Genomic DNA, 12,170 nt, shown 5'->3' with positions numbered 1-12,170 from the left:
GTGGCCTTTCTCACGATCCCCTTTCATCTAGTGTGTTTGGAATAACTTTGTGTCAGTAACATCTATATCTTTTTACCCTGATAATATGCTGCCAACTTCAGCTCCCCCTTGATTTTCCTTCTCCTACATAAAAATCAAACTCTCACTCCTGAAATATTTCAATTCTATTCCCACCTACCTTCCTGACCTAATTTCCTTCTGCAGGCATTTACTGCCCTGCTCAGCCTGTTCAAACTTTATTGTTTTTCTGTTCCTCCTACTCTTTATTTCACTTGTAACAGCTCTCAATTGAAACTCACTTAATCTATTTTTTCTGCTTCACATCAGTGTGCAAACTCACCTGTTCATTTTTCTCTTCTGTGATATTCTACTCCTTTTAGTATCTACTTTACTTTTACATTTGAACTCTTTGAACCAACAGTGTAGTTCTCTGCTTTATTTGTCTTTTTGGTTAACCACTAAATTGATTTGACTTCTAAGATATTGTTATAGTCAAGTCATACTCCAGTTTATCTAGTGGATTTTTTTAAGGGCAGCTGAAGCTACTGGGAAAAAAAAAAAACTGTATATGTATACACCTGCTGTTGAATGTGGGTGAGAAGAGTAATGTTTAAAGGAACTTTTAAGTAAAAAGCAGCAGTAGGCTCGTGCCAACCTGCCAACCCTCTTCCCTCCCCCCCCCCTTTTTTTTTTTAAGCGGTGAGATCTAAAATATTGAACAGTTTTAATAATTTATATTGATGTGATTGACATTTCTTGGCCAGACTCTGCTCCCTGAAGTGCAAAGGGACCAGTAAGCATCGTTGGTTACTTCTGTTCCAGAGACTCTGTCAGGTGGCTGATCAGTGAGGAAATTCTGTGTTGTCTGACATTTTCCTGAGTTGTTCTCTCCAAGTATTTTGTTATAGGCTTTGCACAATATATTAGTGTTGCTGGAGGGTTTCGTCGAAGAGGGTAAGATAAGGCTGAGTCTGTATAAGTGTGCACACGCTGTGTGTTTTTATATCTATATGTGCACATATGTGTATGTGTTTAATTCTCCTGGTATATTTGTTTATAATAGTCATAAACTTCTTTCACTGTTTTGGACTCTTGATGCCTAACTGTTTTGTCTGAACATCTCTCTTCTAGAAAAATATAGACTAGCAGGAAGGTATTAGAGGAGAAAGCAGCAATAATGAGAAATCTGGAGAACATGTTCTTTGAGAAAAGAAGCAGTTCTTTTGGAGAAGAAGGCACAGAGACAAAGATTTTTCAGAAAGAAGTGGCATATACTAAAACTATTTTCCATGATTACTTTGTTTGTGGGCGGGAGTAATTGGCCTAAGTTGCAGGAATGAAGAATTAGATTGGAACTGGGAGGTATATTCCAAAAGTAACAGTAATTAAGTCCTTGGAATAAATTGCCTAGGGAAGTAATTGGAAGCTTGTCAAGCAGATTAAACAAATATCTGTAGGATGGACTAGGTGACCAAGACCCAAGTTCTGTGTCGTCAAGCTCAAAGAGTAAGAATTGAACAACCTGCAGCTTAATCAGTCTGCGACTTTTGGAGGGAGATGGTCAAGGCTGATGATCTTTTTGCAGTTCTCCAAAAGAATATGCCCATCTTACTGCATAGAGTTGTCTTGTGAGACTCTAGATATTTTATGAGTGTTTTATGATAAAAGCACATACAAACCCCTTTACTATTCTTTGATATCAACAATAATTACAGTAATTTTGACAGTTCTATTTGTTTTCCATTAAAATAGCCTTTTAGGCTATTCCAGATCACACTAAATCTAAAGTAGTGCCTCTGTTGTATGGAAGACAGGCCACATCAGGAAACACTTCCAAAATTATTAATTACAAAAAGTAATGAACCAAAGTTTATTTTTTTCCAGAGTGGCAGAGGTCTTTCTTTATTACTTACAGTCTTAATTCTGGGAGATGACTTCTGTTTTTTAAAAAGGGAGAAATGTTCTAATTGAGCCTGGTCAACAGACTATTGCAACATGATAAACGTTACTGCTGGGCCACTTAAAATACAATTCTTTGTGCTCTATTCAGAATAGTCTGCTCATATAATTAATATTTTATATAATGAGTGTTTCTAAATGGAGTAGGCACAAAATTAGATATATCTAACAGGCTGCCAATCTTTGCACTTAGGTTCATACTTTTTTGGTTTGTTCTTGAATTTCCCTATAGATTTTTGAAAGAGACCATTTTTTTTGCACATTCATGTTTGCCTGTGTTAACATACCACAGTAGATCCCTGTATCTAAACACGGTCATCTGAACATCCTCCTGCCATCCCAGTGGTATCTCCACAGGTCAATTTAAAACACTTTCCTTCATGTATATCACATGCAAATGGCTTTCAAAACAAACAAAAGAACCAAACAAGTAGCTCACGCCCATTTTCAAGATGAGTGCGAAGGTATATCTAGGTAATTTGCCAGCTCATCAGTCTAACCTAGGTCTAAGGAAAGATGATAGAGCAAATCCTTCTGAAAACTATTTTTAAACATATGAAGGGCAAGAGTGTGATTGGGAACAGGCACTGTGGATTAAAATGCCCCTGGCCTATTAATTTTCTAAAATGAGATGACTGGTTCAGTGTTTGAGAAAATAGTGGATGTGGTCCACTTTGACTTTAGCAAGACTCCCAAAAGTGTCCCATAGTCTCCTCATCCCTGAAGTGATTAGATATGGGCTGGTTGCCTTAATGTGATTGGAAAGTTGGCTGGACTACTGGCCTGAAAGGATGGTGATCATTGGTGCAAAGTCCAGCTGGTGGCCAGTAACTAATGACATTCATCAGGAATCGGTGCTGGGACAAGTACTGTTTACTGTCCCTGTTAATGCGGTGAGTGGCAGAAGTGCACTCTCAGCAAGCTTCCTAACACCACCTACGTGACCAGACTGGACTATACGCTGGAGCTCAGCTGGAACTGGACAGGCTGGAGACCTAGTTTTATCCAGTATTTCAATGCTGAAGACAGAGTGACTCTGTCTGTGGAAGTGCAGTCCTTCAGGTGTTCTTCAGAGAGACTTTGACCTTAAGCAGTGATTTTCTAGAGTGCTCGCTGTGTTCATCCTGAGAGCCAGGATACAGCTGGCAGTGCAAGCAGGAAGACTGACAGGCTACTTTCCAAGTACACTTTAAGGATGTCTCATGTTCACAACTGCACCCTTAAATTTACTTGTTCCCATTCTGCTGAGGAGTAAGTTTTGCTTTCTCACTGAGGTTTCTGAGAGTGCATGTGTGAAGGAGGAAGGCAGAAACCCTCAGTGCATCTAGAGGAAAGTGGCATCCATTGCAGAATCCGTCAGGAGAAAATCATTCCCTAACTAACAGTGCTGGTATGTAAAGCCTGTAGAACATGGAAAAAATATGTGCCAATACAGCTAAGAGAAGAAACCGGTCACTTAACTTCTATGTAAGTGCTTACACAATTTTTAAAATTATACATGATGTTTATTATGGAAACAAAGTAGAGATTCTTAAATCTGCTTATATGCTACCCTTTGCCCTATTTGAAGTTTGAAGTTAGTGCCTTTTGAAAGGAAGCATATGGCCCTTCTAATTAAGGCTTATAGTCTCCTGGCATACAACAGAATAATACATTGCAAATCCTGCTAAGCCTTACAGATGAAAGAATCTTCAGGGCTGAAGCACCACAGTTTTGTGAAATACCTTCCTGGAATTCATATGCTGTGTAACGCTGATCTGAAGAACTTCGAAGAATTTTGCATAGATTTGCAAATATAGTGAGAAAAGAGGTATTTTTATTTTATTTTGTGTTACGTAAGTATTGTTTGAAAAGCTAAGGTTTGGATCAGTGTGCTAACTGGTGTGCTTTGGCCCTGAAAGTAACCAGTGTGGCTACATTAGTAAACATTTTGATTTGTCTGGAATATGTTTTATTGATTTATTATTATTTACTTCCACCACTAATCATGCAGAAATACACTGTACACTCCAAAGTCTTTCTGATTTAAATCTCTTCAGAATTTTGTACCAGTTTGTTTTGCTTTACCTTGAATCTCTGAAAACTTTTTGAAATCATGATTTATGATAAATTTTGTGTGTGAATCAGGTTTATGGAGGTTCATAATGTGTTTGGTATGATCCCCTTGTGTCTCTGGCCAACAGATTTTGAAAATCTACGGACGTTTCCCCCTTATTAATGTTTTTGCTTAATTGATCTCTTAAATACAGTTGGAGAAACCAAGAAAAGTGGGAATTTTTAAAAAGCAATCCATTTTAATGATTTATTATTATTATTATATTACCTGTACTGCATGCTAAATGAGGAGTTCCTTGCATTTTGAAATGTCTAAAAACATTGTAAAATTGAGTCATCACATAAATTTGTTCCACTGGAACTTAACATGTGCCTTTGGTTACTGGGCATCCTTTTATAATGACACTATTAGTATCATGAATAATGATAATTATTTTTATAGCAATACTATATTTTGTTAAAATATGATATTTTTTTTTCTTCCCTTAAAATTCTTATTTCACCCTAGTTGAATGGACCTAGTGAATGTATGCAAAAGACGAGGAACTTGGATGCTTGATATGGATTCAAGCATTTTTCTGTAGAGGTATTTTTTAAAGTGTTATAGTTAAGCTTCATTTTTTTAATTATAAGGAGAGATATTTAAATGCAGGCCTTTCTTGTGTATTGGAGTCTGTTAAGCAATGCAACCAGGTTTCAAGCTAAAAAAAATCACTAATCAATTCAGTTTGAATTATAAAGACATTTCTGATATGCTTTCCTTCCAGAGCAGCATTTCTATTGTGTTAATTGTCCTTGAAATACAGTATGTATGTTTGTGCCCTCATGTTTTTTGCTTAAATTCAAAGACTGATTGTATATTTTTATTGATGACTAGAATGTGGTAGTTGCTGAAGTGATGAATTAGAAACATGTAGTTGGAGTCAGAATGATAGTGCTCTACTACTACACCTGGACTACTGTTATATACAGAAAATAGGGCATGAAATTTCTGAAGTACCTGAAGAAGTAAAGGTATTAGATGAGCATCAAGATGAACTGGGCAGAGGAAAGTGTATAGGGGATTCTGGCATTGGATGTGGCTTTAATCCCCCTTTTTTTTAAAAAAAAAAAAAATTATTTTATTTTGAGATGCAAACTGTCCATAGCCTCAGAGGCCTTTTAGGGTCATTGACTGTTGCTGTCATTTGAAGTTCTGGTCTTTGGTAAAGGGGGCAAGAATTGGAGCATCATTAAGGTTTGATGTTGTCTAAATAAACTCATGCCTACTTTTTAGCAATGCTTTGTTCAAACAGACCTAGAAAAGGCCCAGAATAATGCAAAAGCATACCCACATGAAGGGCTGTTGTAGAAAGTTAGGCCATTCAACTTGCCATGGACAGCTGAATAGCCCATTCAGAAGACATTCTGAAATTGGGCAGTTATTCCTCATTCTCCCACACTCTTCCAGACTTATTCTCCCTTCTATTTTTTCTTTTCTTTTTTTTTTTTTTTTTTGGTTTTTTTTTTTTTTTGGTATATAAGTCATATGTAATGACTTAAGTGCTTCTAAGTCATTTATTCTTAATTCTGATGATGTTTCTTTTCTATTTGAAGCACTCTTTTCTCCTCCATGCAGTGTGCCCTATAATGTCAGAGTGTCATTTTTTTTTTTCTGCTCTTCCATGAGCTTGGCTCAATAAAAAATGATTTCATGGTTCCGAAGTGAGTAGCTTTCTGGAGATCAGAGTAATACATGTGAGCCGAATGGGACACAAGTGAAATGCTGTAAAGAGGTTATGTAATGTACTATGCTTTATAAGAGAGTTTGTTTCTATGGGAAATCTGTAGTGGATGTGGCTTTTGAGTTATAATGCGTCATGACATCTCATTAAACGGGTATTAACTGCCTTCGCTCTCCTCTCCATAATGCTTTTCTAATTCCCAGCTCTTTTTCCTCGATCAAATGCTATGAATTCTTGCCTCCTCATCTTATCTGAATTTTCATGATAATATTATTACTATATTCCCTTAATAAGGGCTACCAAGCATTCCTTACAGTTTCACTAATATTTTCTGGCTATTTTGCGGTTTTAAAACCAGTATGCCAGAAGAATTTCTCTGATACTTGTATGTTATATGTATGCCTCTTTAATACCTGTTCTCTTTGATAAATGTGTATGCTTTTGTTTTTTTTCCTTTGTGTGTCTTTTTTATTTTTTCTCCAGAGAGTGATAATGAGCTCTCCAGTGGCACTGGTGATGTGTCAAAGGATTGTCCGGAGAAGATCCTGTATTCCTGGGGAGAATTACTGGGAAGATGGTAATGTTTCATTTTATTATTTAAATTTTAAATTGTAACAAGTAAATTTTCTTATTTTAGTCTTGCAGTTATTTGGCAAATCTCTTCCTCAGCTTCTCCAAAAGTCTTGTTCCTTTCATTCTTCAGCCATATGTTTGCATATGTCTATGCTTGTTCCTGCTGGATGTTGAGCCCTCATGAATCTCAGTGCCTCTAAGTGCTACAATGTCAATGCCAAGGCAACTCCATTTGGCCCAGTCTAAGCCATTTGTGCTCCCTGAAGTCTGTTTTTAATGGATTGATTTGTGTAGAAATATTTTTCTTTAATATGCAACAAGTAAGAATTTAAAAAAGGAATTTCTGAGAGCTTATGGTCCTCCTGAAACTGTTTCTGTTTGAGAATGTTTGTAGGCCTGGAGTATGTTCTTAGCAGTGTTATTTCTGTGATTTAATTGCTTCAGTAACAGTGTATACTTTGCTGCGAGAGACAAAGTGTGTATTTGTTACCTCCGAGAGAGATATGTTGTTAGAAGTTGCCAGAACCTTTCCACAGCTTTCTCTATGTAAGTAATAGCTCCTGCTATCTGAGACAAAAATAGTTGGAGATTCTTAGTCTGGAATTGGCATTTTTTCACAATGCCACATAAAAAGATACCTGAGAAGCATTTTAAGGCTATGTTCAGGCAATTCCTCCTTTATCTGGTCACTTAGAGCTTTGGAGAAAAACAGCCGTTTGCCACAGGCCTCTTATTTTATCGAGCCCTCGTGCAAAGGTTATGTCAGCTGTGACACCGCAAGATTTTATGGAGCTTGACAGAACCCTTCCCTCCTGCCTTATTCTCAATTATTTTATGATCCAAGTTTTTAGCTTTAAAGAAAGATCTATTTGGGGAAGCACAAATATTTCATGAGATCATTGTACAAATATTCTGGCTATGAGCCCTTTGAATAAAAAATTACAGAAAAAAAGTGTAGAAGTCAGTTGATACACAAATCCTTTTTCTTCATCTGAAAAGGCTGAGATTACTGTGGGCATGTCTGCTCTGGGACAACTGAAAAATTTCTGAGATCTACTTCAAAGGACATACCAAGAGACAATTTATGCATTCTTAGAAATTTTACTTTTGGCACCTCAAGGCCAATCACTAAAGCCACTCTGAGTCTTTTAAAGACTTGGGAGGTCTTTTCCAATCTCATACTTGCATGAAAGATGGAACTTTTCTCTTCTGTTCATCTGTCAGTTGATTCCTTTAGTTTTATCTTTGATCCTGGGGAAATACCTCAACTAATGTGAAAGGGATAAAAAAAAATAAAGAACTTGATCATGATAAGGGACTTCTGTCATGTTTTAGGAACAAATCTGGAAAGTTTAACAGATGAAAAATGTAAAAATTTGAAAACTAAAAATGGATTAAAATCAACTCTTCTAGCGTGCTGAACATTACAGCATATGCTAAAAGAAGATATGTGCACTCGTTAAAAATAAATAAAATTAACATTTTCACTTGGAGACTGGTGTGCTGATTTGTGTCTAAGATAAAAATTTTCTTGCATTTTAATTGCTTGCTGTCATTTAATTAAAATGTCACTGTAAGTGAATGAACTGACTCAGCAGAAACATTGCTGTAAGAGTCTCCTTCAAAGGATAACATATAAGCAGGATTTAGATCAGGGTAGTTTATCCAAAAGGAAATGCATGGAAAGTAATGGAATACCTTTTAAGTTATTTACCAAGGTAAATGTACTATTTAGCACATTGTCAGAATTAAATTTATTCTTCCAAGTTGAGCTAGTTAGCTAAATACTTAATAATAACTATTTCTGGTGTGTACGTTTGCTAGCTTGTCTGTTTTTAGTAATGGTCAATAGCAGCAGTTATCAGAAGTATTTGTTTGTTAAGTCACAACATATCCTGTGCTTTGCTGTTTTCTATCCTTGCTCTTTGGCCTTTTAAAATGATGTCTTTGAAGTTTACTCAGGAGACTTACTGCACTTGATAACAAATAAAAGATGTCAGCATTGATGAATGACTGATTTCTTCCTAAGAGACAACTTTGTGTGTGTTTGAGGATAAGACAAGCTTTTATTTTAAGCTTGTTTTTATTGTAATCTGGCCAAACAGGCATCAGAAAGTTATCCAGCAATGTAGGATTCTTGGGCCTCTAGAGCAGGGGAAAAAAAGCATGCAATTTTGTTCACTATTACAGACCATAGAGCAAGGATTATTAATAATTGAACTGTTTCCCAGACAGACATTCAGAAACTGAGGAATTGCTTATTAAAAGGTACAGAATTATGCCTTACTGCATGGACTAATGTTGCTGAATTGTTATCTCTTCTGTAAAGCTGTTTCAATATATGATGAGTACAGTAAAATCTTGTGCACATAGCATGCTTAATTCTCAGTCGTGAATATGTTTGGAAATAAGAATGATAGCACAACATGGAATATGCATCTCTGTTAGCTGTTGTCATAAGCTGTTTGTATTGTTTTCTTGGTGGCACTGGAAAAATCCATGTTATGTTTATATGGAAACTTGTCTTCTTAGCTGTTCACTTTATCCACATTCTGCCTTTCATATATAATACCTATGACCAAATCCAATTAATAACAAACTAATCTGATTAGAAATGCATTACAAATCATACATATTCACTCAACTTGTACTTCAAATTTCTGGTGTGTTTTTTTGCATTTATTCCACCTAATTATACATCTCATCATTTTATAACTGTCTTAGAGTGCCTAGTCCTTCAAATATTTTTGTTGGATATTGCGTGTGCTTTCCTTTTTTTTTTTTTTTTTTTTTTTCCCCTAACTGCTTCCCATCACAAGACCATTAGTTAAGTGTGACCTACTGGACAATATACTGAAAAAGAGAACTGGATCTGTGAGGCTTTTAATTTGGTTGACTGAAAGTTAAATTTTGGACCAGATTGTGTTGCACATTTGAAATTTAAAATTTTCATGCTGAGTAGAGTAAGGACCTTACTTAATCATCCATTCTTTTTAACATCCAATTATTTGAAACAGTGAGGCTATCGTCCTGTAACTGAATATGGGAAGGAGCAAGTCCTTCAGAGCATCTTTTAAATTTGAAAAGTAGCAGAAAGCTACTCCCATCTGTGAGTGAAATGCCAAGCCAGGCAGCAGGCTTGTATTGGACTAAACTGCCATTCCCACTGCTCTCCTAGCAGTAGACTTGAGCAACTTAACAAGGGTCATAACAATAACAAGCCAAAGGAACATGATGCAAGTACTTGCTGCTTTAGAAAGAATAAATAATCAATTCAAATGTTCTCCCTGTTGCATTGGTCATCATAATTGCGATAATAAATCAAAGCAACATTTAATGTAGATAAGGAAAGAGTTTAGATTCTCAGAAAGGATTTTTAAAGTTTTGTGACCGGAAGCTCTGCATTATTGTATACATGCAATAATTTCATCTTGAAAGTAGGGGCTCAATAACTGGCTGCTTTTTGAGAAATAAACTGCCTTCGATATTCAGTCTGTGTTAACCTTCCACAGCTCTTATAGAGAACTTTTGTAGGATTAATTATGTGTTATTAAAAAAGTCATCCTGCTTATATCTTCCCATATTGCTCGGTATGTAGCAAAGAAGTATTAAATGCTAGCTGAGACTAATTAGCAGATTTATTTGGGAATCTGGGATATTTCCAAGTTGCGCGCAAGTGTTACTGCTTTGTGGAACTTGCAACACAGACTTCGTACAGCAGAGCTGAATACCTGTTTTATATGGAAAACTAAATTTGGCATTGAGTGTAAAACTAGAACTTCAATCTTCATGTAAAACACCTTTTGTTTTCCAAAGTTGCTTTCTCTGTGCAACTTATTTTTTCACTTGCTTTTTCTAATCTACGCTATATGTTGAACAAACATTTAAATGAACTGCCTACACAAGTGACAGTTTTCTCGTTAATAGTTGGCTTTGAACTCATCTTATCCCCGAAAACCATTCAAATTGATTTGTACTTTATAGGATCTCTTGTATACGTCAACAGTGGTTTTTTTATGGTGTTCTTTATTAACCAGTTCTGTTCAGTTTCTGCATTTGTTTATTCTTTTAATTTTTATTAATACCTCTAATCCTAGCTGAAATGACTTTGGATACCAATGTGTTTTGCTACTGGTTATTATTGTGAATTCCTGCAATTTATCCTTCCGTGTGGCAAATACTAATTAGTGTAACTTGTGAAAGAAATGTTTATGCTGTTAGTTAGAGACTCTACTCTTCATAATAACATTGGAAAGCTGAAAAACTTTTTATCTACTTAGCTTGTATTCTACTCCCATAGCTGAGATGTGATGGGCAAATGATGATCTGTTTTCCTCAGGCATAACAATCTTGTTGCGAGACCGAAGGGGCTGTCTACGCTGGTGAAGAGTGGTGTTCCGGAGGCGCTGAGGGCAGAAGTTTGGCAGTTGCTGGCAGGATGCCATGACAACCAGGCAATGTTGGATAAATACAGACTTCTCATCACAATGGTAAGACTTCTCCTCTTGCCTTGCAGCAGTGGATTGTACTGAGCAGCCAATATATAGCTACAAAGAAGAAAGTGGAGCAGTTTGACCTGTTTTAAGCAGCTGTGAAATTGTGATGAGGTGTCTTTACCTCCTGCCATGGAGACATGCTGAATGGCATTAACAACAGAAATTGCTGACCTATATCTGTAGTAATGCTTAAAATTTAGCTTTCTATTCACTTGCTGTGAAGCACATAATAAGCACATCCACTTGTTCAGGTATTGGGTTTTTCTTTTTACTTAAATTTATCACTTTTTTCTGACTGTTACTGTTCTGTTTGTCTTAATCTTGTGTTTTTTTTAAAAAGCTGTTGTTGTTTAAAACAAATACTAAAAACAACTTAACTGCAGACAAGTCATCTTGCTATGTAAGCTGTTAGAGAGAACTCTGTGAGGAATCTTTTCCCATTCTACCTCCTAATACCATCAGTACTCTCAGTAAACATGACCAGAAGTTGTCTGTGTAGGCATCCCGACTGCTTATATGTAAGGATTGAGACTCACTGAATTGTAGTGGCAAAATCGTGCAATGTCAGGCTGTGCCCTCGCCATGTGTTCTAAAGTGCTTGCCACAGCAGGGGTAATTCAGCACTCTGAGAATAACAGCAGTCTTAAAAATGATTGTAAGGGCAGAAAATCATGAAGATAATTTTATATGTTAGTCACAGAAAATGCTGAAGTTGTTGGCTAAAAAATGACTCACCAATCTGTACACCACCAATCTGGGGTGGATGTTGTTAGTAAAAGCTTTGTCTAATAATGTAATCATAAGCTGTTGTTGCTTGTGCTCTCAATCTAACCTACTGGCTATTTTTAAGGTGCCCTTAGAGTGAGGTCTTCTGTCCGATAGCCTTTTTTTCTTTTACTAAGAGAGCAAGTTGTTTTGGTAATGTGAATTTTTCTTTGATTTGTAGTTGAGTTATATTTCCTTAGAAACCATGCACAAGACACGTGTGAGCTCCAAACCCGCTCTCCATTATCCTGCCTTTGCATTGCAGGGTGCGGGAGAGGTTTGCTTCATGGCAGAGGAAGGAGTTAAAAACTCTCTCTTCAAGCCTGATCTTGACACAAGGACCTTGGTGTCTTTCAGAATACCTTATTACATTTGGCTTTTTCACAATAGAAATATTTCAGTGACCTGTATTCTGGCAGTTGGTTGATGCAGTTTTTCAGGTGAAATAGTATACTATTGTGGACTAGAAAATTATATCCTATTATGAACTGAAGCAAAAACTATGACTTTTTTTTTTCCAAATTCAACTTTTTAAAAGATAAACTACACTTTGAAACCATGACCTTTCTTCTAGAGCCTGGTTATATATAAGTTGTTA

At 36.3% G+C, this 12,170-nt stretch overlaps 1 protein-coding gene across 1 annotated transcript in view; it reads left to right on the top strand.

Moving 5' to 3' along the window:
- The window catches only part of RABGAP1L (RAB GTPase activating protein 1 like), a 177,205-nt gene that overhangs the window by 21,805 nt on the left and 143,230 nt on the right, over positions 1–12,170 (top strand). The window contains exons 11-12 of the mRNA XM_088524459.1: positions 6,222–6,315; positions 10,651–10,801. Of these exons, the coding sequence (XP_088380585.1) occupies positions 6,222–6,315; positions 10,651–10,801 (245 nt within the window). The remainder of the gene's footprint in view (positions 1–6,221; positions 6,316–10,650; positions 10,802–12,170) is intronic.

Source organism: Tinamus guttatus, unplaced genomic scaffold, assembly GCF_059628265.1.
Source record: "Tinamus guttatus ecotype Peru unplaced genomic scaffold, ASM5962826v1 Tinamus_guttatus_pri_ptg000211l, whole genome shotgun sequence".
Lineage (NCBI taxonomy): Eukaryota > Metazoa > Chordata > Aves > Tinamiformes > Tinamidae > Tinamus > Tinamus guttatus.
Note: the sequence above shows the minus strand (reverse complement) of the source record. Positions and strands in the feature narration are given on the sequence as shown.